The 27946-nt window shown below is 39.5% G+C and overlaps 2 protein-coding genes and 1 long non-coding RNA gene across 4 annotated transcripts; all 3 read right to left on the reverse strand.

Moving 5' to 3' along the window:
• Positions 1-76: 76 nt before the first annotated feature.
• Positions 77-10087, reverse strand: LOC5513206 (phosphoserine aminotransferase-like). 2 transcript variants are annotated; one of them, XM_032382733.2, is made up of 14 exons: positions 9913-10087; positions 8911-8971; positions 6479-6548; positions 6231-6316; positions 6032-6090; positions 5865-5919; positions 5693-5770; positions 4954-5048; positions 4796-4859; positions 4405-4463; positions 3771-3873; positions 2254-2326; positions 1715-1852; positions 77-795 (listed from the first exon to the last, which is right to left on the reverse strand). In XM_032382733.2, the coding sequence occupies exons 1-14, from the start codon at positions 9967-9969 to the stop codon at positions 690-692; spliced, it is 1104 nt and encodes a 367-aa protein (XP_032238624.2). In that variant the 5' UTR covers positions 9970-10087; the 3' UTR covers positions 77-689. The 2 variants fall into 2 exon arrangements, with proteins under 2 accessions (XP_032238624.2, XP_048580798.1); XM_048724841.1 differs by lacking the exon at positions 9913-10087 and adding an exon at positions 9345-9432.
• A 516-nt stretch (positions 10088-10603) lies between these two features.
• On the reverse strand, positions 10604-22773 carry LOC5513211 (coronin-1A). Its single transcript, XM_001633480.3, has 8 exons — positions 22368-22773; positions 19211-19771; positions 18476-18583; positions 16788-16994; positions 16357-16577; positions 16038-16143; positions 13662-13791; positions 10604-13370 (listed from the first exon to the last, which is right to left on the reverse strand). Exons 1-7 carry the CDS (start codon positions 22575-22577, stop codon positions 13663-13665), a joined length of 1542 nt encoding a protein of 513 aa, XP_001633530.2. The 5' UTR covers positions 22578-22773; the 3' UTR covers positions 10604-13370; position 13662.
• Positions 22774-24289: 1516 nt separating this feature from the next.
• Positions 24290-27500, reverse strand: LOC125561368. The gene is made up of 2 exons (XR_007307395.1): positions 27186-27500; positions 24290-25747 (listed from the first exon to the last, which is right to left on the reverse strand). It is a non-coding gene; the product is annotated as an uncharacterized LOC125561368 (long non-coding RNA).
• Between the last annotated feature and the right edge of the window lie 446 nt (positions 27501-27946).

The following is a 27946-nucleotide window of genomic DNA, read 5'->3' on the forward strand; positions in this document are numbered from 1 at the left end:
CACAGAAGATACAGGAAGAAGAAAGATACAGGAAGAAGAAAGATACAAGAAGAAGAAAGATGAAAATTAGTCAGAGTCAAATACCAGTTGGGATTTAATAAAAGATATACTTTTTCTATATAACTCAAAATACACTAATTTCTATACAATAATAGCCTAAATAATACATCTATGTACAACACAACAAAGTCTGTATTAGTCGTTAATGTGCCATATAGGGGACACACAGCAAAAATTTTTGTTCTGGGTATATTGGCTGTCAATTTTATTTGCTAAGATCTATGAATATGTACAGGTGTAGAAAAAAGTCTTTGGGGTTAAGCAGTTTATGGTTCACTTGTATGTGAGTGTCATATGTAAAGCAATTATTGGAACGTGAAATAAATACTGAAGTCACAGACTTTACAATGTGGCATAATAAAAATTTAAAAAAATGTTTTGTACAGCATGGAAGTAATAACTAATTATTGCATTTTGCTTACATGCTCTATATTAAATAGAAATGTCTATGGTATGCTAGGTACATACTATAAAATATTACAATGAAAATAGCTCTGATTATACAGTGTTGTCTGGTCATGCCTAATATAGCATACAGGACTTAAAATCAATGCAATCAATCGATGCATGTATGTTGTCATCTTTTCTGCTGTTGGCATATTCACTTGTATATACCATTCATTTTGCAGTTATGCAGAGTTTGTCTCTTGGAATTTGACCATAAATTTGACCAGTTTTTCTACTTCCTCTAGATGGATTGCATTGTACAGTGAAATTCGGATTCCCCCAACAGACCTAAGAAAAGGGACATCTGTTGTTAGAAACAATGGCTGACGCATTCACATAGGTTGGTAGAGTGGTAACATTCACCTGCACCCCTTCACAATCTACAAACACACTCATGCTTGTGCACTTGTACCTATTGCTATGGAAACACATACTACAATACTTTCATCTGTATTTTATCCTGTTGCTATTGTAACACCTATTTGTGTCCTCTCATCTGTATTATGTTGCTATGGTAACACCTACCTGTGCTCTTTCAGCTGTATAATCGTGTTGCTATGGTAACACCTACCTGTGCTCTTTCATCTGTATAATCATGTTGCTATGGTAACACCTACCTGTGTCCTCTCATCTGCATCATTATGTTGCTAGGTAACACCTACCTGTGTATTTGATCAGTATCATCATGTTATGGTAACACCTACCTGTGTCTTTTCACCTGTATTTTGGTGTTGGTATGGTAACAACTATTTATATATTTTCAGCTGTATTATCATGTTGCTATTGTAACACCTACTTGTGTCCTCTCATCTGTATTATGTTGCTATGGTAACACCTACCTGTGCTCTTTTAGCTGTATTATCATGTTGCTATGGTAACACCTACCTGTGTCCTTTCAGCTGTATTATCATGTTGCTATGGTAACACCTACCTGTGTCCTTTCAGCTGTATTATCATGTTGCTATGGTAACACCTACCTGTGTCCTTTCAGCTGTATAATCTTGTTGCTATGGTAACACCTACCTGTGTCCTTTCAGCTGTATAATCGTGTTGCTATGGTAACACCTACCTGTGTCCTTTCAGCTGTATTATCATGTTGCTATGGTAACACCTACCTGTGTCCTTTCAGCTGTATTATCGTGTTGCTATGGTAACACCTACCTGTGTCCTTTCAGCTGTATAATCGTGTTGCTATGGTAACACCTACCTGTGTCCTTTCAGCTGTATCATTCCCTTGGTTGCAGCCTCCTCCACAAATTTCTTTTCCAAGTCTTGGTTGCCATCGGGTCCCCCAATTCTCAAAACTACATTCATGCGTGACCGCGCCTCTTTCTTGACTTGGCCCCTAATATGGTGGTATTGTGCAGAGTTAGTTTTTCACACCATTACAGAAAAAGTTCTTTGAAACCCCTTATGGATGTTTAGCCGGAAGCATCCAGCTAAGTTTTTCACACCATTACAGAAAAAGTTCTTTGAAACCCCTTATGGATGTTTAGCCGGAAGCATCCAGCTAAGGTGGAGGAGTGGCTAGTGTTCTTCACTTTTATGTCCTTCTATATCCCGGGACGTCCTGCCCCTACCTCTATGCCATACACTCTACTCGCTACCATAAGGCCTTAGCAAAGCTCTTCCCCCCAGATCATCGCTTTTTAGCCCAAAGCATCCAGCTAAGTCTAGAAAAATACATCCTGTTACCATATGCCTCAGTCCGGATATCCATTAAACCCATTTGATGGTTGTGCTTACCAGTAAAAGCCATTTGAATTATCCATCACATCATAGATCATAGTCGACTTGATTATACTCCGCCTCTCCATCTCTGAACAGAGAATAGTTAAACAAGTCAGTACACCATAGGGGAAAATACCATCACCATCATAACAGAATAGCTTGAATTGACAAATAGCCTGCTTGCAGGTTGTACTCGGAGTTATTATTGTTGAAAACACTCTCCGTTCGGTACTCGGTGTTATTATAGCGGAAAACCGTTTCCGTTCGGTGATCAGATGCCATCTTGTATTTTAAGCCACATGGTTCCTGGGGACAAGCTCAAAAACAGACGCAGGGCAGGGGGAAAGGGGAGGGTAAAAACGCCTGCACTAATACCCACTAGATCCTCAGGACAAACTTCGAATCCTGTCTACCAGCGGACAGAGAAGATCCTCAATATTTAGATGCTAGATGTCCTTTTCGCCTCCAAAACCTAAAGACATTATCATTCCCGTGGATTTCTTAGCTTTAGAGCTAGGGTGCCTCTCCAGAGAAGTTGTAGTTAGCAACTGCTTTTTGAATCTTGCAGGAGGAGAATTGAGTCCAATGTATGCTTCCAATCCTTCTCGAGGATTGCGCTAGCTTGAGGAGCTTTTATATTCTATCGTTGAAGTTGGTTCCAGAAGCTTATAAAACTTTTATATGTCTTCCGTAAACTGCAGGTGCAAAGCTTTTAAATTCTGTCTGACAGAATTTAAAAGAGACTAAAGCATGGAACTTTCAAACCAATCTCACAGCTGATCGATGCTTAAGAGATTAAATCCGTAGAGAGAGATGTTTTTTTTTTATTTGCTGTAGTGGAGATAATTTTGTTTTACAGCATCTGCACTCTTGGTTTGATTTTGTTCGCTTTTATGTGGCCATTAATTCTCTATGTCCAAGCTCGTCAAAACTCTCCTCTGTGAACCTTGGTTTGGTTTAGATCGAACATTTGACAGTTCGAAGCAAAGTAAAACATTTCTCAGTTATGATTGTTTTCCGCAATAATAACACCGGGTACTGCCTGCAAGCAGGCTAATTGACCAAGTGTACAGGCTGTACAGAAACTAATGTTTTTTTTAATTGTGTTATGGCAAGAGTGAATCTTGCAGGCAATACTATGATATAAAAATATAGTCTTGGCCAAGATCTGTGAAAAAATTTCTACAGGCATAGAACAAGTCTTCGGGGTTGAGCAGTTTATGGTCCACTTGTATACAAGTGTGGACCAGGAATTCAATAGCTGAGATTCCCTGCATTGAGGAAGATCAATATTCTTATCATAATCTTATGGCTTAGGGCCTATCATTCTGGAATGGGAATGGTTGGCAGAGAATGTTTAGAATGGCATTCAAGTCATTCTGCTACAGGAAGCAGAATGGGTGGAATGGCCTCCATTCCATTCCGGAATGGGAGCATGGGATAAACGAACACACGCTTTTTCTATTCTAATAATTCTCGTTCCGGAATCATGCCCTTAGTTTTGAGCCACTGCTAAGCCATGCTCAAGGTACCTTCCACTCCTCCCAGGCTCTTTAGCCATTTGAAGACCAAACCCATGATGTAGATGCCATATGTAGGTGGAGTGTTGTATAAGGAGTTTTGTCCAGCTTGAATCTGGGAATCAAAAGTTTCATGATTCAAATGAAGAATACTCACTATGTAACAAGTACAAATTTGACAAATGGGTGTAATAATAAACCACTTAAAATTAGTGAAATATGGTGTCAATTGTACAGTATATAGGGCAGACTACAAAACCAAAACTGTGTTTTTGAAAACTCACTATAAAATAACTATCAACTGATAAATAAGCATGCAAGCACATGTTAATGAATTAATAATAATGAGTTAAAAATCATAATTTTTATAGCTTTATCACTAATTAAATATGATAAAAAGTTACAAAAAAATATCAAAGGCAGTCTTAAAACATAGGAAAATATAAGGCAGTCTGATGTGACTGATAATTTAGAGGGGATGGCCTGTTTAACAGTGCATAGCAAAGCATAGCTTCCTCATTATGCAAGACTTTTTGCCACATGTTTATTATCTGTATTGATAATAGGTATCACTCTCAATAAAAAAAATGTCTTGAAAATTACAGCAGAGGAAGGACAGGATGTGCTACTGCAACTTTTATTATACCTTGTAATCAAAGACTGCAGGACACAAGGGGGAAGCGTGACCAATGAGATCCTCTCGCACTGAAAAATACAGATATTTTATTGGGGAGTCTGAATATTTGGGGGACGGAGAATAAATACATTTTATTGGGGGATGGAGATACATACATATTTCATTTTATATAGTTATGAAGGATTGGAAATGTTGCCATCCCTCTGACCCCTTTCCAACATTTAAGTTAACCAGGAACAAGCCGGTTCCCTGCTTTTTATTTCCTATTCTACTTTTTTTTGGTTTTTCAAGCGGTTTAAATGACAAATAATTTTAGACTAATAGGTTCTTAATTTTCAGGTTGTTACTTGCAGCTTTTAAATGTATATGGCTGAGGGTGAGGGTAAGTTGGGATGCATACCAATAACTATTGTGACACCAGCACATCCAATGTTCTTTTGAGCTCCAGCATAGATTATTCCAAACTAAAGTTTAAAAGAAATAATGTGGTCAGCATCATTTTAGTGATCATTAATTGTACCAATTCCCAAGTTAATTGTTATAAACTATTGTGGATACCTTGTCTACATCAAAGTGTCTTGAGAGAATGTTAGAAGACATATCACACACCAAGGGAACCCCATTTGTCTCTGGGACAAAGTCAAACTCCACTCCTGAAAAAGACACAAAACAAAAAATCAACACTTGCTTCACCAAGGAGAATATGGAGATTTATACAACAGAGTGTCCAACCTACAGACTTCAGAAATCAGGATTTCTTCTCTCTTTGACAGCCGCGAAGTTTCCCCTCCCCCACCCCCCCAAAAAAAGAATTTGTGAAATCATGAAAAAAAAGTGAGTATGATAGTTCCACAGCTGTTGCTTTGCTGAAAATCAGCTGTAAAATTTAATCCGGTAGTAAGTTTATCATTTGATTTACTTGTCTTTCCTTGAATTCTAGTCTCGCTACATGCATAGGAAGTACAAATCTCTGAGCCCGCAATAGTATTCATGGTATTTGCCGCTTCTGTCTGGGCCTGCGATATTGCTCATTGTATTTACTGTGCGTTGGCATGAAAAGTAAAAAGGAGCAAAAAAGTGTTTGTTGACTGTTTTCTTTAAAAGTTAATGTGGAAAATATATGGACTGCATACTGAATAGACAATGACAAAATCGTCAAAAATCAGGATTTTCCCATCCCGATCGAGATTGTGTCGGGATTCAGGAAATTCAAGCAAAATCGGGAGAATCCTGACAAAATTGGGCTGTTTGGATACTCTGATCAATGATTGTAACAGAGGAGATGAGCAACACTTACCATGGACTGTCTCATTTTCGCAATAGTACACATATGAAGCATCTGGGTTAAGCGTCCATTGGCTGGGGTCTGGAATGCCTGTGGATACAACCAAACACATCAAGAATCCTCAAAGCACAACATAAAAAGCATTTATGACCCAAAGTCAGTAGAATGAATAGGCAACACTTACTATCATATGTGCTTGTTTTAGGGAGAACAAGGTTAACTTTCCCATACTTTTCTGCCTAAAGAAAAGATAATCTACAATTATTTTACAATAAGATATATAAAATAATACAATTAGCAATGCATAAATAACTTTATACAACTAATCATCTTATTAATTATTCTTTTTACCTCTTTTACTGCTTTTGCTGACCATGCTCCAGTTACTATGTAGTCTGCAGAACCCCCTTCTGAAAAAAGAAATCAGGATGTCATGGTGCAAATACCTATGCTACATACTATGGGTGCACAAACCAATTTATCCATGCATCTTACAATATACAATAAACAGACATTTTACTGCATTTCCTTTTTTCAACAAAAAAACAACCTTTCATAATATTCAGAGGCACTGCTGAGAACTGCCCTGTCCCACCGCCTTGCATGAAGAGGACCTTGTAGTTGTCTGGGATATGCCTGGAAATACACATGGTTGTTAGGTACTAGCACATGATGTGACCATTAAATTGTTTCACCACCTCCCCTGTAATACCTAAAGACTAACATCCCTGTCCATAAAAAAAAGAACAACAAATAAGTGAGGTGTCCTGTAGTGGAGGAGGAAAAGACATTACTCACAGCAATTCTCGGAGGTCATTCTCTGCATCATTAATAATTTTTGCAAACTCTCCTGATCTGTGGCTCATCTCTATAAACACAAACGAGCCAATCCATAAGCCTGATATCCACCACTTGACCATGCAGATACATCTTGTACTAAGTGTAAATCCTGTATATAGCTAGGGGTGGGTGCAGGGGCAAATCCTGGACATATTTAGGGGTGGGTGCAGGGGAGAACCTTGTATATAGCTAGGGGTGGGTGCAGGGGCAAACCCTATATATAGCTAGGGGTGGGTGCAGGGGAGAACCTTGTATATAGCTAGGGGTGGGTGCAGGGGCAATCCCTGTATATAGCTAGGGGTGGGTGCAGGGGCAAACCCTGTATATAGCTAGGGGTGGGTGCAAGGGCAAACCCTGTATATAGCTAGGGGTGGGTGCAGGGGCAAACCCTGTACATATCTTGGGGTGGGTGCAGGGGAGAACCTTGTATATAGCTAGGGGTGGGTGCAGGGGCAAACCCTGTATATAGCTAGGGGTGGGTGCAAGGGCAAACCCTGTATATAGCTAGGGGTGGGTGCAGGGGCAAACCCTGTACATATCTTGGGGTGGGTGCAAGGGCAAACCCTGTATATAGCTAGGGGTGGGTGCAGGGGCAAACCCTGTACATATCTTGGGGTGGGTGCAGGGGAGAACCTTGTATATAGCTAGGGGTGGGTGGAGGGGCAAACCCTGTATATAGCTAGGGGTGGGTGGAGGGGCAAACCCTGTATATAGCTAGGGGTGGGTGCAGGGGCAAACCCTGTATATAGCTAGGGGTGGGTGGAGGGGCAAACCCTGTATGTAGCTAGGGGTGGGTGCAGGGGCAAATCCTGTATATAGCTAGGGTTGGGTGCAGGGGCAAACCCTGTATATAGCTAGGGGTGGGTGCAGGGGCAAATCCTGTATATAGCTAGGGGGGTGCAGGGGCAAATCCTGTATATAGCTAGGGTTGGGTGCAGGGGCAAACCCTGTATATAGCTAGGGGTGGGTGCAGGGGCAAATCATGTATATAGCTAGGGGTGGGTGCAGGGGCAAACCCTGTATATAGCTAGGGGTGGGTGCAGGGGCAAACCCTGTATATAGCTAGGGGTGGGTGCAGGGGCAAACCCTGTATATAGCTAGGGTTGGGTGCAGGGGCAAACCCTGTATATAGCTAGGGGTGGGTGCAGGGGCAAATCCTGTATATAGCTAGGGGTGGGTGCAGGGGCAAACCCTGTATATAGCTAGGGGTGGGTGCAGGGGCAAGCCCTGTATATAGCTAGGGGGGTGCAGGGGCAAACCCTGTATATAGCTAGGGGTGGGTGCAGGGGCAAACCCTGTATATAGCTAGGGGTGGGTGCAGGGGCAAATCCTGTATATAGCTAGGGTTGGGTGCAGGGGCAAACCCTGTATATAGCTAGGGTTGGGTGCAGGGGCAAACCCTGTATATAGCTAGGGTTGGGTGCAGGGGCAAATCCTGTATATAGCTAGGGTTGGGTGCAGGGGAGAACCCTGTATATAGCTAGGGGTGGGTGCAGGGGCAAATCCTGTATATAGCTAGGGTTGGGTGCAGGGGCAAACCCTGTATATAGCTAGGGGGGTGCAGGGGCAATCCCTGTATATAGCTAGGGGTGGGTGCAGGGGCAAACCCTGTATATAGCTAGGGGGGTGCAGGGGCAAACCCTGTATATAGCTAGGGGTGGGTGCAGGGGCAAACCCTGTATATAGCTAGGGGTGGGTGCAGGGGCAAATCCTGTATATAGCTAGGGTTGGGTGCAGGGGCAAACCCTGTATATAGCTAGGGTTGGGTGCAGGGGCAAACCCTGTATATAGCTAGGGTTGGGTGCAGGGGCAAATCCTGTATATAGCTAGGGGTGGGTGCAGGGGCAAATCCTGTATATAGCTAGGGGGTGCAGGGGCAAACCCTGTATATAGCTAGGGGTGGGTGCAGGGGAGAACCCTGTATATAGCTAGGGGTGGGTGCAGGGGCAAATCCTGTATATAGCTAGGGGTGTGCAGGGGCAAACCCTGTATATAGCTAGGGGTGGGTGCAGGGGCAAACCCTGTATATAGCTAGGGGTGGGTGCAGGGGAGAACCCTGTATATAGCTAGGGGTGGGTGCAGGGGCAAATCCTGTATATAGCTAGGGGGTGCAGGGGCAAACCCTGTATATAGCTAGGGGTGGGTGCAGGGGCAAACCCTGTATATAGCTAGGGGTGGGTGCAGGGGCAAACCCTGTATATAGCTAGGGCTGGGTGCAGGGGCAAACCCTGTATATAGCTAGGGGGGTGCAGGGGCAAACCCTGTATATAGCTAGGGGTAGGTGCAGGGGCAAACCCTGTATATAGCTAGGGGGGTGCAGGGGCAAACCCTCTGCTACATACGTGGTTTCTCTATCTAGTCTTGGTGTGAGTGTGCATGTAAACTCCTACCCATGACACTGATTCCAAGATTTCCATAATTCAGAAATTCCTCCTGGGCTTTCTTTAAGACCTGGATATTTAATAAAAAAAGAACTTGAAATGAGGAAGAGAATTTTTAAAATAACAACATCGGAAGAGTTTTGATCTCGATGCTACATAAGAGAACAGTAGTTCACTCATGTTGCAAAAGCGTGTAATATTGCATCACCCCTTGGAAAAATCGCTCTCGATCAAACAGCACAATCTAACTACGTCGAAATAATGCATTTTTATGAAAGACAACACCTATGTCCAAGTAAAGACGAAACAGAGTTTTAGTAAGATAAGAATAGTGTGGACGCAAGGCGTAGAGGGTTCAATCGCGCGTGGTTCACTAGCTGTGAAGTCTTCTTTCTAGAATGAACGAATTATTCATGGTAATGGTTTTAACGCCTCGACCTTACCTCGACCCATAATAAAACAAAAAGGTCTCCTAAATTCGATAAAAATAGCTTAATAGTCGAGCTTGGTGGCCGTTGGTGAAGTCAAGTGATCCCCTTATTGAAGGGTTTCCATATTAGGAACGGCTTTGGTTCGGCCATGTGCCATATTAGGAAGAAAGCGCGAATACGTTCCTTGCCGCGAAAAATCAAAACAAACATCAAGCTGTAACAGCAAGGAAGTAAACTCAAATCTTATGTTAATAGATCTCCCTGCTTTCTTGAAATTCAGAGAGGTTTAGACTCGTTCGGCTTTCACGTCAACGACGAAGTTACAATAAATCCAAGTTATTGGTGAATGTGCAAATCAAACGTGGTCGTTTGTACGAACCGTTTTTCTACAAAGATTTCAAAAGTAGACAAAATCTCCAGCCTCAAATCATCGTATGTTAACATAAATCCACTCAATTAAAAACTTTTCGATTGAATAACTTTCGATTTTTTTCGGGATAACTAAAAACTTTAAAAAAAAAACAGAAGATAAGCTAACTTAAATTAATATATTCTTAAAATGGCGCATAAAAATACTCACAACTTCTGGTAATTTAGCAGGGCCAGGGGCGAAGTTAATCACTTTGAAATCGTCCATTTTGCAAGAAAGCGTTCTCAGTTGGCGGGTGATAAAGGTGGAACGTGAGGTAGGATCGCTTCATGTACGAGATGCAAATACCTCGCGGCATAGAGTGAGCGTGGTGGACTATGAACTTGTGACGACCCCTGGGAAAAACCATTATCCGGAAAGCTTCATCGCAAGGTCTGATTGGCTGTTATCAAAATAGATCATGATCACCACACGTGATCAACAAAAAAACATTCGATTTTTTTTGATTTTGTGTTTCTATGCACAGGCAACACAGAAGAGAATAGTATCAATATATTTTCTCATGAAACTTGTTTTGGAAAAAGTCTACATTTAAAATCGCAGTTTTACTTTTTTTTTGTATGTCAATTTTGTATATTTAAAAAACAGACAAAATAAAAATGATAACAGTTATGATTTCTTATAAGAGCTTTGATTATACCATCTCCGGCCAGGCCCAGGCCCTCAATAAAAATATCAGGCGGCTCTATAGCAAACAATTCTGAATTGGAGGTAGGCAGGGAGGGAGGGGTGGGGGAACTTGCTATTATCAGCACTGCTTTGTTGGGGAAAGGCAGCGCCAGCCTTTCCAACCAAAGCACATACACTGGGTTAGCTAGACAACAAAAACAGATAATCAAGATATCCTTTGTAAACTTTATTTTTGAAAAATCTTTCTAACATGGAGGGAGATGTTATAGGGATGTGAGCTCTTATCTTCCAGTAATGTCAGTTGTGAGAGATCTGGAAATACTGTTGCAGTTCTTTACTGGTTTAAGAAAGTTTGCAATTAATCAATTAATCATTATCACAACAAATTCACATGACAAACAAAAATATTTTTAAAAGGTTTAAAGAGTAGCCAAGTGGCAGTGTTAACAATAACATATCCAATCCTTGCACAGCTGACAATATGGAAATAGGTATTGACTCATCACCCTGGATACCAGAGGTCATCCAGTGGCAATGTGCATTGATAGAGCAGGGGCGTAGCCAGGGGGTAGGGCCAGGAAGCCCATCCCCCTCATTGTGCAATAAAGCTATAGTGTCTTAGTCCCTACCTCTCAGTTGAAAACAAGAAAATTGAGAAATCACTTTGTCCCCCCCCCCACCCCCAACACCAAGGAAAAATCTTGGCTACACCCCTGTAGAAGGCTGTCTATGTCTATTATCAAGTGCATTAATAATGGGATGTCTATATCTGTCATCTAAATCTATTCTATAACTCATTATTACATGAGCATTCCACAGGGCAAGTTCATAACAGGAATTAGTCTAAGCCTTCCCTTGTGCTGATTGTTAGAAAATACTACTATTGTGATTATCAATTTTTAATTGCATATTTAAAAAAAGTAAGAAAATTTTTTTAATAAAATCAAACAATAGAATGCTGCCCCAAAAATGTAAATCTTTAATTTCAGGGTAAAAGTGATAGAGATGCTCATCGGGAACGGGGGTTCTTCAGGGTAAAAGTGATAGGGATGCTCGCCGGGAAATTCGAAAAATTCCCCCTAAAAATACCTGCACACCAAAAATTGCTACCCAAAAAAATACCCCAGAAGCCCTAAAAATACCAATTCTAAGAGAAAAGCATATTACTTTTCAGATACCCCCTTTTTTGACCCGATTTTGACCACTAAAAATTATGAGGAGCATCCCTATCAGGTCGACTTGGAAAGATACAACATAAAAGATGTAAAATATATCAGGCTTGTTGTGGTCATGCTTTGGATAGGGTGATATAATTATTACCTATTTTCGCTTCTTTGGTATTATTCCAAGGCAAACCAGGACAAGCCGACTGCACCCCTGTATCTCTCCTTCATCAGCACAAGGGGTAAGATTTGTTATAACAAAATCCTTCCTTCCTGTGACAGTCTATTTCTATCTACCATTTTCCTTAGAACATGTAAACTAGGTAATACAACACAAAATACACTATGATACATGTTTATAAGTGATGTGATAAGCCGTTATTAAGGCTATTTTAGACAAAATAAATCAGAAATGCTATGTTCCATAGCTTTAGTTTCTAACAATTGTTTGTATATCATAAAAGTAGTACTTACTAAGTCCCAGGGTTCCAAATAGTGGCCAGCTGTGGGCAAATAAATTTCTAGTCTTTGCCGGCTCTTTTTTTCTGTATTTCCCTTCTCATAATTTGAGTATGCAGGCTTTTTTCCCCCCACCAAAATCCAGAAAGTTGGCAAAATCTAGCAGATTTAAAAAATTGTTTTGAACCCTGAGTCCTGAGGTGATGGCTCTGGAGACATTGTGAATGCAATAAAAAATAAATTCATGCAAGGCCGCTATAAAACTAAAATAGTAAAATGTTATATACAAACTCTGAGGCACTCTAGGCTGTAACAAGAAGGGCTGGCATGATATAATGAATGTCATGCGGATATGCTTTTAAATTTGCTTGCGATACAATGGTGCAAGAAACATTTGTTTTGTATTGGCACCATACTATCACCTCTGCCTTGTCCATCCATGTTACAAGCTATTGACACCATAGCTAAGAAAACCAGAGTGCCACAGAAAAGAAGAATCAGACCACAACACTCTAGGACCCTTGGGTAGAAATATATAGATATCATCTCCACTAAGGCATCTGCCCGATTGATTGAAAACATAACCTGAGATACTCAATAACTTACTAGTTACCTTTTTTTCTTATGATTAATATACAATTTTAAGTAGCTATATGTCAAATAAACAATTCTAAGTTCATGACCAATGCATTAATCTAAGAATTAATCAACAATTCGAAGAAGTAGTGGTTTCTGCACTATCAAAAAAAAAAACAACCCCATAGTACTCACAATGAAGCACAGCACACAGCTGAGGTCCTTTTGTGGGGGTAGTTTGAATAGGTTTCAGGGTCCCAAGGAGTCTAAGCATACCCCATTGATTTCCTTTATTGCTTTATGAAGCAACTCAGAGTAAGAACTCCAACCCCACGGCCAACACGTCTTAGTAAACTTACTTACATCATCTATGCTAAGTGTAAAATCACAAAACATAATTTCCAATACAGTACCTTTTCCCTAATTCTTCAAACCTGTATAATATTACTTTGATTCAAAAAGCAGGATTTTTAAAAGTTATCAGGAAAATAAAGGGTAACTGCAAAAGGAGGATGTAAAAGTTTGGAATTGGTGGTTCACCTGGTGGTTTACCTGAGTGTAGTATGGTTAAATATCCTCTCAGCCTTAAGATGTTTTTACAATATCAAAAAATCCAGTTTTCTTTCTCAATTGTCTATCACTGCTAGATACCTTTTAATCATAATTTTTCTCAGCACAATGCCACTAACACAGTATTACTTAACTTCTTTGCTGTAGTTCTAACAATTCTTTCAAAATAGCAAAACATTTCAGATGTTGATGATAATTCAAATGCCTTTCCTGAAAAAAAAAATACATATAAAAATACTTTTAAAACGCAAATATCATACCTGTCAACAGGCACACCTTAAAGAATGCTTTGATAATTTTTTTTATCTATAATTCTGGGCCAAAAAAAGTGCTTATGATTATATTTTTGGGTTAAAATCTTTTTGGTTCAAATTTGTAAAAATTCCCTAAAAACTGAAGTGTGCTCCAGAAACTAAAATAGCGTTAAACTTCAGTTGGATACATTAAGCATAGAATGTGCACACATTATTTCAATTTTTGACTAGTTGTTTTCAGTCTTACCTTAAAATCCAAACTTTTCACTGTAGTATTTGTGTTCTTTTTCTAACTGCAAGATCCTTGCATCCTTTGCTTTGAGCTGAGTCTTGAGGGCAAAGACCTCCTCCTGCAGGTCAGCAAACGCGATGCGCAACTGCAACACAAGGACAGGCAAGTTATAGCACAACGCAATGTGCAACTACAACACAAAGACAGGCAAGTTATAGCACAACGCAATGTGCGACTACAACACAAAGACAAGCAAGTTATAGCACAACGCAATGTGCAACTGCAACACAAAGACAGGCAAGTTATAGCACAATGCAATGTGCAACTACAACACAAAGACAAGCAAGTTATAGCACAACGCAATGTGCAACTGCAACACAAAGACAGGCAAGTTATAGCACAATGCAATGCGCAACTACAACACAAAGACATGCAAGTTATAGCACAATGCAATGTGCAACTGCAACACAAAGACAGGCAAGTTATAGCACAACGCAATGTGCAACTACAACACAAAGACAAGCAAGTTATAGCACAACGCAATGTGCAACTGCAACACATAGACAGGCAAGTTATAGCACAACGCAATGCGCAACTACAACACAAAGACAAGCAAGTTATAGCACAACGCAATGCGCAACTACAACACAAAGACATGCAAGTTATAGCACAATGCAATGTGCAACTGCAACACAAATACATGCAAGTTATAGCACAATGCAATGTGCAACTACAACACAAGGACAGGCAAGTTATAGCACAACGCGATGTGCAACTACAACACAAAGACAGGCAAGTTATATCACAACGCAATGTGCAACTGCAACACAAAGACAGGCAAGTTATAGCACAACACGATGTGCAACTACAACACAAAGACAGGCAAGTTATAGCACAATGCAGTGTGCAACTACAACACAAAGACAGGCAAGTTATAGCAGAACGCAATGTGCAACTGCAACACAAAGACAGGCAAGTTATAGCACAACGCAATGTGCAACTACAAAAGACATGCAAGTTATAGCACAATGCAATGTGCAACTACAACACAAAGACAGGCAAGTTATAGCGCAACACAAAGACAAGCAAGTTATAGCACAATGCAATGTGCAACTACAACACAAAGACAGGCAAGTTATAGTGCAACACAAAGACAAGAAGGTTATAGCACAATGCAATGTGCAACTACAACACAAAGACAGGCAAGTTATAGCACAACGCAATGCGCAACTACAAAAGACATGCAAGTTATAGCACAATGCAATGTACAACTACAACACAAAGACAGGCAAGTTATAGCGCAACACAAAGACAAGCAAGTTATAGCACAATGCAATGTGCAACTACAACACAAAGACAGGCAAGTTATAGCGCAACACAAAGACAAGAAGGTTATAGCACAATGCAATGTGCAACTACAACACAAAGACAGGCAAGTTATAGCACAACGCAATGTGCAACTACAACACAAAGACAGGCAAGTTATAGCACAACGCAATGTGCAACTACAACACAAAGACAGGCAAGTTATAGCACAACGCAATGTGCAACTGCAACATAAAGACAGGCAAGTCATAGCGCAACACAAAGACAATCAATTTATAGCACAATGCAATGCGCAACTGCAACACAAAGACAGGCAAGTTATAGCACAATGCAATGCGCAACTGCAACACAAAGACAGGCAAGTTATAGCACAACACAATGTGCAATTGCAACACAAAGACAGGCAAGTTATAGCACAACGCAATGTGCATTTGCAACACAAAGACAGGCAAGTTATAGCACAACACAAAGACAATCAATTTATAGCACAATGCAATGCGCAACTGCAACACAAAGACAGGCAAGTTATAGCACAATGCAGTGTGCAACTGGAACACAAAGACAGGCAAGTCACCACCAACCACATCAACACACCACCAACCACATCAACACACCACCAACCACATCAACACACCACCAACCACATCAACACACCACCAACCACATCAACACACCACCAACCACATCAACACAACAACACACCACCAACCACATCAACACACCACCAACTACCCACACAAACTCACCACCCCCACACTCCTGATACTCGTGTCTTGTCTCTTACTGTGTCCAAGTCCCAGTTCTAGCAGCCATGCTTGGCCCTTGCCTTAAGGCTTTTCACCATAGAAAAGAGTAACCATTGGACCCCTCCTCTGCCACAAACACCAGGGGGGTGGCAGGGCGCACAGGCACCCCCTTAGCCACCAAAAAGTGGATAATTTCTTAGTGGTGGATCATTGAAGACTTATCCTTTTTTCCATATGATTGCGAGCTTCCTCAACAAATCTTTGGTGCACACCAGCATACCACCCCGCCAATCCCTGAAGATTATCTCTTGTCTCTTACCGTTTCCAAGTCCCAGTTCTTGTAGTCATGCTTGGCCTTAGCCTTGGTGCCATTCACCATAGAGTGCTCACTCTCATTATGATAGGCCCCTATGGAGTCTTGACTCCTGCAAATAACACAATAAACAAATATTTCAAGAACCTTCCTACAGCTCAAGATAGCAAAAGCAAATCATCACAAACATTACATATCAACTTTTCTACAACTGAAGATATAACCACAGTACAAAAAACCATAATCATAAAACATAAACAAACATTACGAAAACTTTCCTACAACTTACAATAGCAAAATAATGTAATGCAAAAATAAAAGTAACCTGGTAAACTTGGATCCTGTTTTATTCTCCTTCTGTTTTGTCTCATCTTCCCGTTTGCTGGATTCGTAAGCCTCACGACTCATACCATCCACCGTCAGACCAGGTAGCAACTCGTCCATCAGCGGTGCCTTGTTACTGCCCATGATCCACTGTTCTGCAGACATGGCTGGCTTGTTTGAGGGCGTCTTTGGGAAAAGGTCAAACTGATAGGTGCCAGAATGCTGCAAAATACGGAACAGTAAAGGTGGTAGGTGTCTGAATGGTATAAGGAAATAGAACAGTCAGTGGTCAGGTACTGAACATGGAGTAGAAAAGGGTCGATAAGATCAAAGAATTTCTACCACTTCACGGGGCACCTGATTTTTGTAAAGTTAAGTATAAGATATGAGCACTGATATACAGAGGTACAAAGCACCCATAGTTTCACTTACCCGTCTTGGAACTGTCATAGCAATTGGCTCCACAACTCCGTTATTCTGGAGCTTATAAAATCGCATTATCTCACATTTGTGAACCTCTAGACCCCTCTTGGGCATAACACCAAGCCCACGTTGAGGTGATGCGCTACGGAACTCATTGAGGAACATGAAATAGGGCTCTTCTTCTAGGACTTCGTAATAGCGAATGTTGCCATCACCCTGGAAAAAAATAATGACAGCCAGACAATCAGTATTACAGTGTCCTTTGGACACAAATTATATAGGTAATACTATGATCACCTTGGATTCTTTTGTTTTCTGGGAGACGATTATTACAAGGGAAATTTCCTTGAAAACAGTAGGTGGTTCTAAATTTTCCTCATTCATTTAATGATGAGGGAGATTTAGTTTCTAAATTTTCCTCATGTATTAATGATGAGGGAAATTTAGGAACTAAATTTCATTAATACATGAGGGAAATTTACATTAATAATAAAGGAAATTTAGAAAAAGACAAAATAATTTTTGTCTTATAAATTTCCCTCTACATCGGTGCATGAGAGAAATTTAGAACCAAGATGCTTGTCTTCTAGTTTCCACCTGGGAAGCAAATAGAAGGCAACTTCCTGATTAGCCCAGGAATAGACCCTACGCCAAGAGACCAGAGTATTTGATCTTGTGATACCTAGGTAAATAACGTTAAAATAGATCCATGTGGGATGATTTTGATTGCTGTACGCATGCGTGCTAATGCTGTCAAAAACTAAACTGTAGATATGTAGAGCAGCTATGTAAATTAACTAAGTTTGATTTGAGAATTGTTCCTGAAAATGTGGTGGTCTCTCTAGAGGGATAAAAACAATGCGTATGCAATGCCCTGATCCAGCTATAAGATCCAGCGAACCGTGTTTGCTCATCCAACCCTAATATTACTGGTAGTTGCGAGTTTATTTCCTCGGTCATCCTTGGGATGACTAGTTCAAGTCAACTAATCATCCCTCGGTTGTGGGGACATTTAATCACTAAATTCCCCTCATACCATGCTATAACTTATAATTATTCCAACAAACTCAAGATAAATTAAATTGCAATTAATGGAAAACAACTATAGAAACCAAAATTAACAAACAATTTTTCATAGTTAATATCTCATGGTTGTAGTGTGAGTGTAATAGTATAGATACTCACATTGCCTGCCAGGTACACCATGTGTGTGTCATGGTGGTAGTGTGAGTGTAATAGTATTGATAATTGTCTTGCCTGCCAGGTACACCATGTGGTGTGTCATGGTGGTAATGTGAGTGTAATAGTATTGATAACTGCCTTGCCTGCCAGGTACACCATGTGTGTGTCATGGTGGTAGTGTGAGTGTAATAGTATTGATAATTGTCTTGCCTGCCAGGTACACCATGTGTGTGTCATGGTGGTAGTGTGAGTGTAATAGTATTGATAATTGTCTTGCCTGCCATGTGAGTGTAATAGTATTGATAACTGCCTTGCCTGCCAGGTACACCATGTTTTTGTCATGGTTATTGTGTGAGCATAATAGTATGGATAATTGTCTTGCCTGCCAGGTACACCATGTGTGTGTCATGGTTATAGTGTGAGTGTAATAGTGTTGATAAGTGCCTTGCCTGTCAGGTACACCATGTGTGTGTCATGAATATAGTGTGAATGTATTAGTATTGGTAATTAATTACCTTGCCTGCCAGGTACACCATGTGTGTGTCATGGTCATAGTATAGCATGATATTTCCAGATGAGGAGTCCAATTGCTCAATATTCAGTGGCCGTTTCAAGGCATTTCCCTGACAAAGTAACAGTGACACTCAGTTTGCAGACATGCAGTGATACCTCACTACTTTACACTACCATGTAAAACAAAATAAAAAAAAGCCAACAATATAAGCTTCATGTAAGAGGTATGCATTATTAAGAAAACATGCAGCAACAGAGAAAGGCATTACAATGCCATTGGTGAGCAAGAATAATGTATAATAAAACAGTACTCAAACAGCACAACATTGCTAGGCCAAGCTTTGGCTGAAGGCCAGAGAATGCGTGACACTCCTGCTTTAAGAACAATTTGATATCTGACAAGATGGTAATTGATTTAAAAAAGAAGATACACAAAACATTGTAACCAAATGCTGAACATACAAGCCTTGTCTAGAAATCCTATAAAAAAGAGCAACAAAACTGTCTTGAAAAAATAACACACCAAATAATAAATGACCTAGTGTCAGATGGTTGCTGTCAGATATTAGTTAGTCCTTTAGGTATTCTTGGTATAGGATTATTTTTGAGTCACATGCAAACATCTGCTATGCTAATTCAAATAAATTCCACTCCCAGCATGCATGGTGGGACACCCACCAGCAAAATCAATCATGAAAATAGTCACAAGATCATTTAAGAAAATTATAAACACATACCAGATCCCAAACAGCCACTTCTCTCTCTTGCGTCCGCGAAAAGCCAGTTGAGAATAACCGGCTTGTGTTTCCAAGAAATACGACTTGTGAGCATTTAGGGCCTTTATGGCCCTCCCCACTGGCAATCAGTCTCCCCTCCCTTGGGTCGATCACACGAATTTTCTTATCCTTGCATGTCGTGGCAATCAAGCTGCCATTCCAGTTAAAGGACAAAGAAAATATAGTATCTGGATGCCCCTTTAAAATCAGAACTGCTGCTTCCCTTTCAACATCCCAAATGATGATAACGTCATCGAAACCAGCACTTGCAATGATGTTACTTGCACATGGATGCCAGCGGATAATACCAACTTTCCTATCGTGACCCTGAAGATGTCCAATGAAGTCCTCCCGATTAAGGTCCTCACACAGGCCACAGTCTGGAATATACCAGATCTTAATAGAGCAGTCTTCTGAAGCTGATGCAATCACATTGTCGTCAAAGGGATTCCAACCCAAGTCAAGTACAGGTCTTGTGTGACCATTAACCTTAGGTTGGTTGAAAGGGTCAATCTTCCCAGTCTGAAAAAAATGAGAATGAAAGTGAATGAAAGCTGAATAAAAGCAGTATACATGCAATTGGATTAAGGCTGAAATTTGGTAAAGAAAAATAAAAGAACTGTTATCATACAAATCCTCCCATTATTATGCAGTCTTTCACTGTTATTAATACTTCTTTAAATGCTTGAGATTTAAGAAACTAAAAATAAACTTTGACGTTAAATAGTTAAAAATCAATTCATTTAGGTCTTGTGTTACCCACTCTAATTTTATGAAAGCATTGTACCTCCCTCATATTTAAAAAGAACACTTTCAGCCAGATTTAATACTTGATTATATAAAAACCCAATCAGTTGGAATCCCAATATTGTTGGAGGTTGTTTTGGGCTTGTATTCAGTAACCAACAACTTAGAAAAAAGTCAGTCTAAAGGGATCATCTGTTATTAATTGATAGCAAGACAGGCTGTGGCATGGGATAGGTAGCTCTTGACCCCTATCAGTAATCATAAAGTGTGTCTGGGACTAAAATAATTACTGTGCAATTTTTAGAAACTTAAGAATTGCAGTTGAGAAATCAAAGTGGATGAGCAGAAAAAAGCAGATTCACTGAAAATAATGATTGGCATATTTTCATAAAGGATCCAATGTTATCTTAAGGTTCATCTAAAAAAACAGATACTTTATTTTGTGCATTTTAAAAGCAAAAATTCAAGAAGAGAGAAGGTAGAATAATTGCACTAACTAGTTTTATTTTAAAATAAGATCAACCCTACTCTATTTGCTGTGCTTACTGGAATCCCCTACAGTATAGACAACCTTATTTGTTTGAAAAAAAACTGTGACCTTTCAACTAATCAAGGAGAAGAAAATACCATGAAATTTGAGTCTTTAATTATTATCTACAGAATTATGCTTAGCTTCCATAAACACATTCAAGGCTGCAGAGTCACTATGTCAGTCCACTTTAACTAGCATAATGGCTTTATTTACTTATAAAACTGAAGGCTGAACACAATAAACCATCAATAGAGTTGATTTCAAAATGTGTGTTAACAGGAGAACAGTAATTGAGATGCTGCCGAAGTTGTGTTATACTTTTGAAATGGTTGGGTATTCCTTGCAACACTAAGACCTAAGCATATATCTGTGTCTGTTATTTCTATAAGAAAATATTGATTTTTATAAGCAGACTAACTGTTGGAAACAAAGATTACTATGAACAGAAATTACCTGTTCCCTTGCCCTGGCTGATAAGATACAGATTGTTTGACAGCTAGGGAAGCCATTACAAAATATGACCTCAATATGCTTAAGTGGGAACTGAATATGAAGTATACCAAAGGCTGATTTGTGTTTTCAAGTACACACTATTGCAATTTGTAGGAATTGAGGAGAATAAGAAATAAGATGCATATGAGCTGAAATATCAGCATCACAACTTTAATTGAGCTCTGAAACAAATATTAATTATTCAGTGTAATAATTTTTATATATTGAACTTCAAAAACCAAGGACAGTGTTACATTCATGCCAAACAAGTAGCTAAAAACAGCATATACACTCAGCTTTTTCTTTACACATAGTTATGTAAACCTCTACTTTAAATACTTAGGTCCATAATATGGCAGATCTCAGATGATTAGAATTACTCAGTCAAATCATAACAAGCTTGCGTTTGTGAAAAGACTTAAATTTGACTTATTATACTTTCAATGGAGGAACTACTGAAACCATTCAAGCAAATCTTTCTAGCAAAGTTCAATCAAACGTTTGATCAACTACTATATGGGAAATCGATTTTCAATTTGTTCCACGACACTAAAAGGGGTTTCGCTATCTTATAATGTTCCAACAGTAAAATGCCTTTATCGTGGAATGTTCCATAAAGTGTAATACACGATACAGGAAAATTCGATTATTAAATAGCGTCGTTGTATGCTGCTGGTAACTACAAAAACGTCCCTACAACAGCCCAAATTTTTCGCATGTTTCTTAACCGCTACATGTCAACCACAAAAGCGACTTCGCGACCAAATAACACAGCTTCTATGAGTCTATCTATAATCGGCGTGTAAATAAACTGATAGAAATAGTAATAAATTAGGTACAGAAATGGTCCAGAGATTTTGAGGTATTTCATAGTCACGATTCAATACGCATAACAAAAATATGAAGGGACGCCATTTGAAGTCATAATATTTGAAGCATATGCAAATATCTGGGTACTATAAACCATATTCACCCATTAAAGGACTAACTTGTACAAGACTATAAATCATTCTTCTATTTTATTTGCAAGGTTTTAGGATTACCACAAAGCTCAGCAATTCGTGACAGACCACCTTAGTAAAGTAAGCCGATTTTGTGCGAGTTCCGTTGATAGTTTTACTCGTCTGCACTTTCAAACGTCTTGGAAATATGCACCCTTACAAACACGCGCTATTTACGGACAAATAATAAAATAATAGGTAAATTTAGAAACCTTCAATTGAGCTTAATTTTAAATTAGGCTTTCCCTCGGGGAGTGACAACATGTTCAAGTACAAAGGCGAGCGATTAGAGACCGCCAGCACAGCTCTGTTGTGTGGAAAATTTGCACGAATAACCCAACTTTACCTGCGAAAGGGGGAGCACCAGAAACGGTCCACCACACGAACTTTCCAAGGCAACGGCAAGAAATTTGGGATTTACAGCGCAGAAATTACTCTCCCAAGCTATTTGACTGATATTAATACCCTCGTAACAGCCTTCTTTTTTCGCTGGGTTCCCAAAAACATGCTTAAATTTGGAGACATGTCTATGCCGAAAGGACTGTCTTTGAGCCATGTTTCCAATGTCCTTGGAGAGCTCGCGCGAATCCTGTATTCAAACAAGCTTCCCTTCGAGTCTAGGCAGACACAGTTCGGAGCAGAACTATAGTGATGGCTCACTTAGCACATAACAGAGTCCCTCACAGGCGAACAGACCGATAAAGTTTACATATCTTAGATTTTGATTTGAATGCAGTCCATAACGTGACGTGAAGGTTCAGTGAATCCAGGAGAATCCGATATAACAACGTTGCTGATTGGTAGTTTAATCCATTCCAACGATAGATCGGGTGATTTGATTGGATGTGTAGTTACGCGCCAAAGAACACTAGGGTACTTACACCCTCCCCGAGGGGGAAAATAATAGGACCATAAAAACTGAGAGGTCATTAACACAATCTAACAACAATAATATATAGATTTAGGCATTGCCTAAAAGCGGAGCTCCAAACTACCAAATCTTTGCTTATTTTCGCTTAATAATTTGGAAAATATTAAATATTATTATTTCTGTTTTTGACAACATCGACAATTTCACAGATTACGGGACCAACTTGTAATAACCCCTTCCATCCACATCTACATGACACATAACAAGTTTAGTTGTCATACGATGTTTCGGCATCAGGGTAGTTTTAATTTATTGACGTCATCGATGACGTCACATGACCATCTCATTGCACCCCACTTGAAACATACATCTTTTGGTTGTCATATGTTTCGTTTAGGAGATATGAATATAGATATGACATCGGGATAGTTTTTCTTAAAGAGACGTCATCGATGACGTCATGCATCACGCGACCATATCTTGGCCCCCCCTTCTTGACACATACATGACACCTGCCAAGTTTGAGTAGTTTCTTGGCGTTACGGAGAACCTGCACCAAAAACACAATTGAACAAAAGCCAAAAACAAATACCTTAGAACGAGACAATGAAATAGAGTACAAAGGCATTGAGCACCAAAAACAAAGCTCTCTGTAACACCAAGGAATACCCCAAGTTTGGTTGTTATACAATGTTTTTTTCAGGAGATATGAATGTTTTTTATTTTGATGACATCAGCATATTTTGCTTCTAGTGATGTCATTGATGACGTCACAACAACATGACCATGTTGGAGCAACCCCTTTGACAACAATACACCTATAGAGTTTGGTTGTTAAAAATGTTTCTTTCAAGAGATATGAATGTTTTTGCTTATAATCACATTTTTTGCTTTATCGATGACGTCACACAACACGTGACCATATTGTTGCATCCCCCTTGACACCTACATGACGCCTACCGAGTTTGGTTGCCATATGATGTTTCCTTCGTGAAATATAAATATTTTTTTATTTTGATGACGTCAGCATATTTTTGCTTCTAGTGACATCATCGATGATGTCACCAATCATGTGACCACAGTTTTGCACCTCCCTTGACACATAAATGAAACCTGCTGGTTGTCATACGAAGCTTAAGGGACGTACAGACGGACGGACATTGCGTCACGAAAACTCAAGTCGATGGCTTACCAATATTTGTTACCATATTTGTTTTATATACCACTTTTTTTTAGGTATTGGGCTCCGCCGCACTGTGTGGGAGCTCTGCTTTAAAAAAATGCAAAAAAATATGTACAAAAAAGAGTGCAAATAAAATATTTTTTGTACCAATGTTCTATGTTATCACAATAATATAAATAACAGAGTAGCAAAAGCAAACAACAATAAACAAACATTAGGTTATTAATAGGTTTATAAACAGTTCATAATTCCCTATATTTCCTAACTACCTTAAACTAATACATGTTATTGATGTGTGAATATAATATACTATTTTAATAATAACTAAAATATACAAAAGTATGTTAATCATAAAATATGTAAATCTAAAAGGTAATATTATATATCATTGAAATGCAAAATAAATGTATTGTACTGTATTATATTACTCATCAACCGATTACCATTACCCGGGTTTACTAGCCATGTCACAAGTAGCAAAGCCAGGAGGAGGGGGTAGGGCTTCTACCAACTGACCATAATAATTCCAATTAGCGCCCGGGGAGTATTTGGTCCTTGAGGGGCCACTAATTGCAGAGGGGGTACTTATTTCCTTTTGGGCGGAAAATACCAGCTTCTGAATTGATTGAGAACAAAACTTTATTTGCAATAAAATGTGATAGTAAAAATGCTGCTAGGCCCATATTGAATGATTAGAAAATCAATTTGAGGTAAATAATGTTGAGATTCACACAATAAGTTGCCCCTTTTTTAGATATTTTTTATAGGGGAGTGGAGGGGTTACTTATATCAAAATTAAAATTGTAAGGGTCAAGGGTGGTACTTATTGGGGATGGGGTGCTTATTTGAATTATTAGGGTAATTATCTAAAATATATATGCAAGGTGGTACCTTCCTCATCCCTGGGGTATGTTAGTGGATCCTTTGAGGGGATCCAACTCTCTGGCCACTTCATCCTTTTTAACTAAGCATTTTGTCCTTAGTCCCATAATTCCACAAAATGTGAAAACAGTAATAGTTTTAATGTTTAAAAAAATGGGTTATTAGTACAGGCCCGTACCCAGGGACGTTTCTTGTTGGATTTGGCTACACAAAAGTCTGACTCATGGATTGATGACATACCAGAGTGACCTAGCTTATACTTTACAGTTTGGTCTACAAATAGCATGTCTATTGAGAACTGAAAGTAGACTTTCGGCCGTTGTGTGGGAGGGGTGCGTTCGCACCCCTTGCACCCCCTTGGGTATGGGCCTGTTAGTATGTGTACAAAAGAACTCTTTCATATCTGAATAAAATAATTTCTACTATAATTTGAACTAAAGAAATAACACATGTATTGCAGTTACAAGCAAAACAAGCCACTGAGCTATAAAGGTTGCCATTGATGGTGAGTTAGAATTGATTATGACATCCTTATTGCACAAACTGTCTTCACAACACTTCACAACACACTCCATATAGCCAAGTGGAAGGATGAAGGACTTGCAATAGCTGGGTGCACAGACTTCTGCAGGTACACAATCCCTGGTGAATTCATAAGAATAGTTTCCTTTCCTGACAAAGTATGTATTGCATTGTTTATCTTGGGCTGTGCAGTTCTTAGGCACACCTGCACAAGACAATGATGAGGTATTTCCACTTGCTGTGCAGGAAAAACATTGAAGCCCACTGCCTGAAAAAGAAAGTAATTTCCAGTTTTCTTCTTCTAGTTTTGAATTTTGTATTGACCAACACTTCACTTTACTTCATTAAGTCTTTTGTTGCAAAAGAGGTTCACCATATATGCCTATAGCTGTCAACCCAACTTGGACATAAATCTTGTGAAATACAGTAAATATGTGAAAAAAAACAAGAACAAAGAGAGAGAATGCAGGTGAATACAGAGAATGTATGAACATTCTCACAAAAATTAGGCTTGTGATGAGGTTCAAAATCTTGTGACACCCTTTTAATGCAGGTAAGTTGACAGCTACATATGGATACCTTTCTCAGGCAGGGGCGTTGCCAGAGGGGTGGCCAAGGGGGCCCAGGCCCCCCCTTCTAGCAGCCAAAAATACAGTAAATGTATGAGACATAAAATATGGGAGAAAATGCCTTGAAAGGGCCTTTTGGGCCCCCTCCTGTCAAAAATCATGGCTACTTCGTTGTCAAGTGCGTGTCCAGAGGGGGGTCTGGCTCATTTGAGATGAGTTCAAACCCAGGTGAACCCTTCATTGGTAATAGGCAATTTCAGCTATATTCATGTTCATTCACTCACCATGGTACCTACCTGAAATACTGTCATGCAGCACACACTTCGTTTGGTACAAGCTTAAAAATGTGTATGCTGCATTCTGTTTTATAAGAGGGATCTAGTGAACTGTTACCAGACCTGAGAATGCTGATTTGAACTTATTTCATCTGTGGTCAGTGAATTACTACAACTCTGGACCCCACCCTGCAATTGTCCTAGACATGCCCCTGTTTATCTATTGCCCTTTCCTCCACCCTTTCCAAAAAATCTTCCTTTTGCACAGGCAGCGTTTCAACAGGCCTATAGCCAGGTTTTGAGCTGGGGGAGGGTTCGCTTAACAGTTTAGTGGATCATTTTCCAGGCGAGGTAGCTAGCCCTAGCTTGCAGTGGTACTTAATTTTCCTTTATCAGAGTGGACCTTCCAGTCAAGTGGGGCGGTTCTTTTGGACCCCCAAACCCACCCTGGCTACGGGAATGTCCAGGGGTGTCTGGGCAGGGTAACTATCACAATACCCACAAGTTAATCAATTCAAAAAGTAAAAATAGCGACGAAATCGAGGTGACTTCACACCTCGATTTCGATAGAATGAGCCAGTGAATCATTGCAAATGTAAATAAGTTTGGATGTGAACTTGAATTCTGTAGTCTGGCACAGTAAAAGGAATCGAGTGAATTGAATAAATTTAACGAGTAAAATTCAAGTTTATTTCTTTGTTTATTTCTTTGTTTATTTCCAATAGCGCGGATCAGTTCAAGGTCTCCTTTGCTAACAGAAACTTCATTCATCAACAACGATTTTATTCCTTTTTCCTCAAACTCTGTACAGTCTTTGGGAATAATTTGCAATTTTTGTAGTGCTTTTGATTGTCAAACTCACCAGGATAAATAGCACAAGCCAAGAGAACAATAATCATCACCATATAAGAAAATCCCTTCATCATGGTTCTGAAGCCTTCTCCGATTGCGATAAACTGCAGCCGAGTCAGATGCGTTATATTTTCTTATATGTTGAAACCATAAGAACGACGCAACAAAGCATCAGACGCTACGAACAAATGATGGAAGGTTCTAATGAGCACCGCCGAATGGTATAAGTCAAAACGGCGAGAACGCTTTTCCCAGTTCCCAGTAATATAAAGTAGGGGTTGTCAGGACGGCGAATGCCGGGATCTAACACAGGCAACCCAATCGATCAGACCGTCTATATTCGGGATATTTACGTTCAGTTGTTTTAGTGTACCATAGGGATATGTAAAAACCGTAATATCAGGCAAAAATTGTTCGATTCTAGGTAAAGCTTCTTTTTGTAGAATGAGTCAAGAAGCCAAGACTTATCTCATCACATAGTTTAATTTAATCATTTTTCATAGAAAAATGAAAATTTGGGAAATAAGAAAGGGGCAAAGTGTAATAGTCAGTGTCAAGCCATCCCACAAAAAAAAGACATTTCATAGGTTTAGGAGTTCTACTCCTAATCTCCTGTGCAGATGTCCTAAGTTATGGTCTCAAATGCTTATCCTTAATCCAAGAATTATATATATTCATAGAATTACACCTCACAATAGCCCAAATATAAGAGGATACCTTATACTCAGTATCTTAATCATATTCTTAATCATATTATAAATGGGTCTGTAA

The sequence above is a fragment of the Nematostella vectensis genome, chromosome 3, assembly GCF_932526225.1.
Source record: "Nematostella vectensis chromosome 3, jaNemVect1.1, whole genome shotgun sequence".
Classification (NCBI taxonomy): domain Eukaryota; kingdom Metazoa; phylum Cnidaria; class Anthozoa; order Actiniaria; family Edwardsiidae; genus Nematostella; species Nematostella vectensis.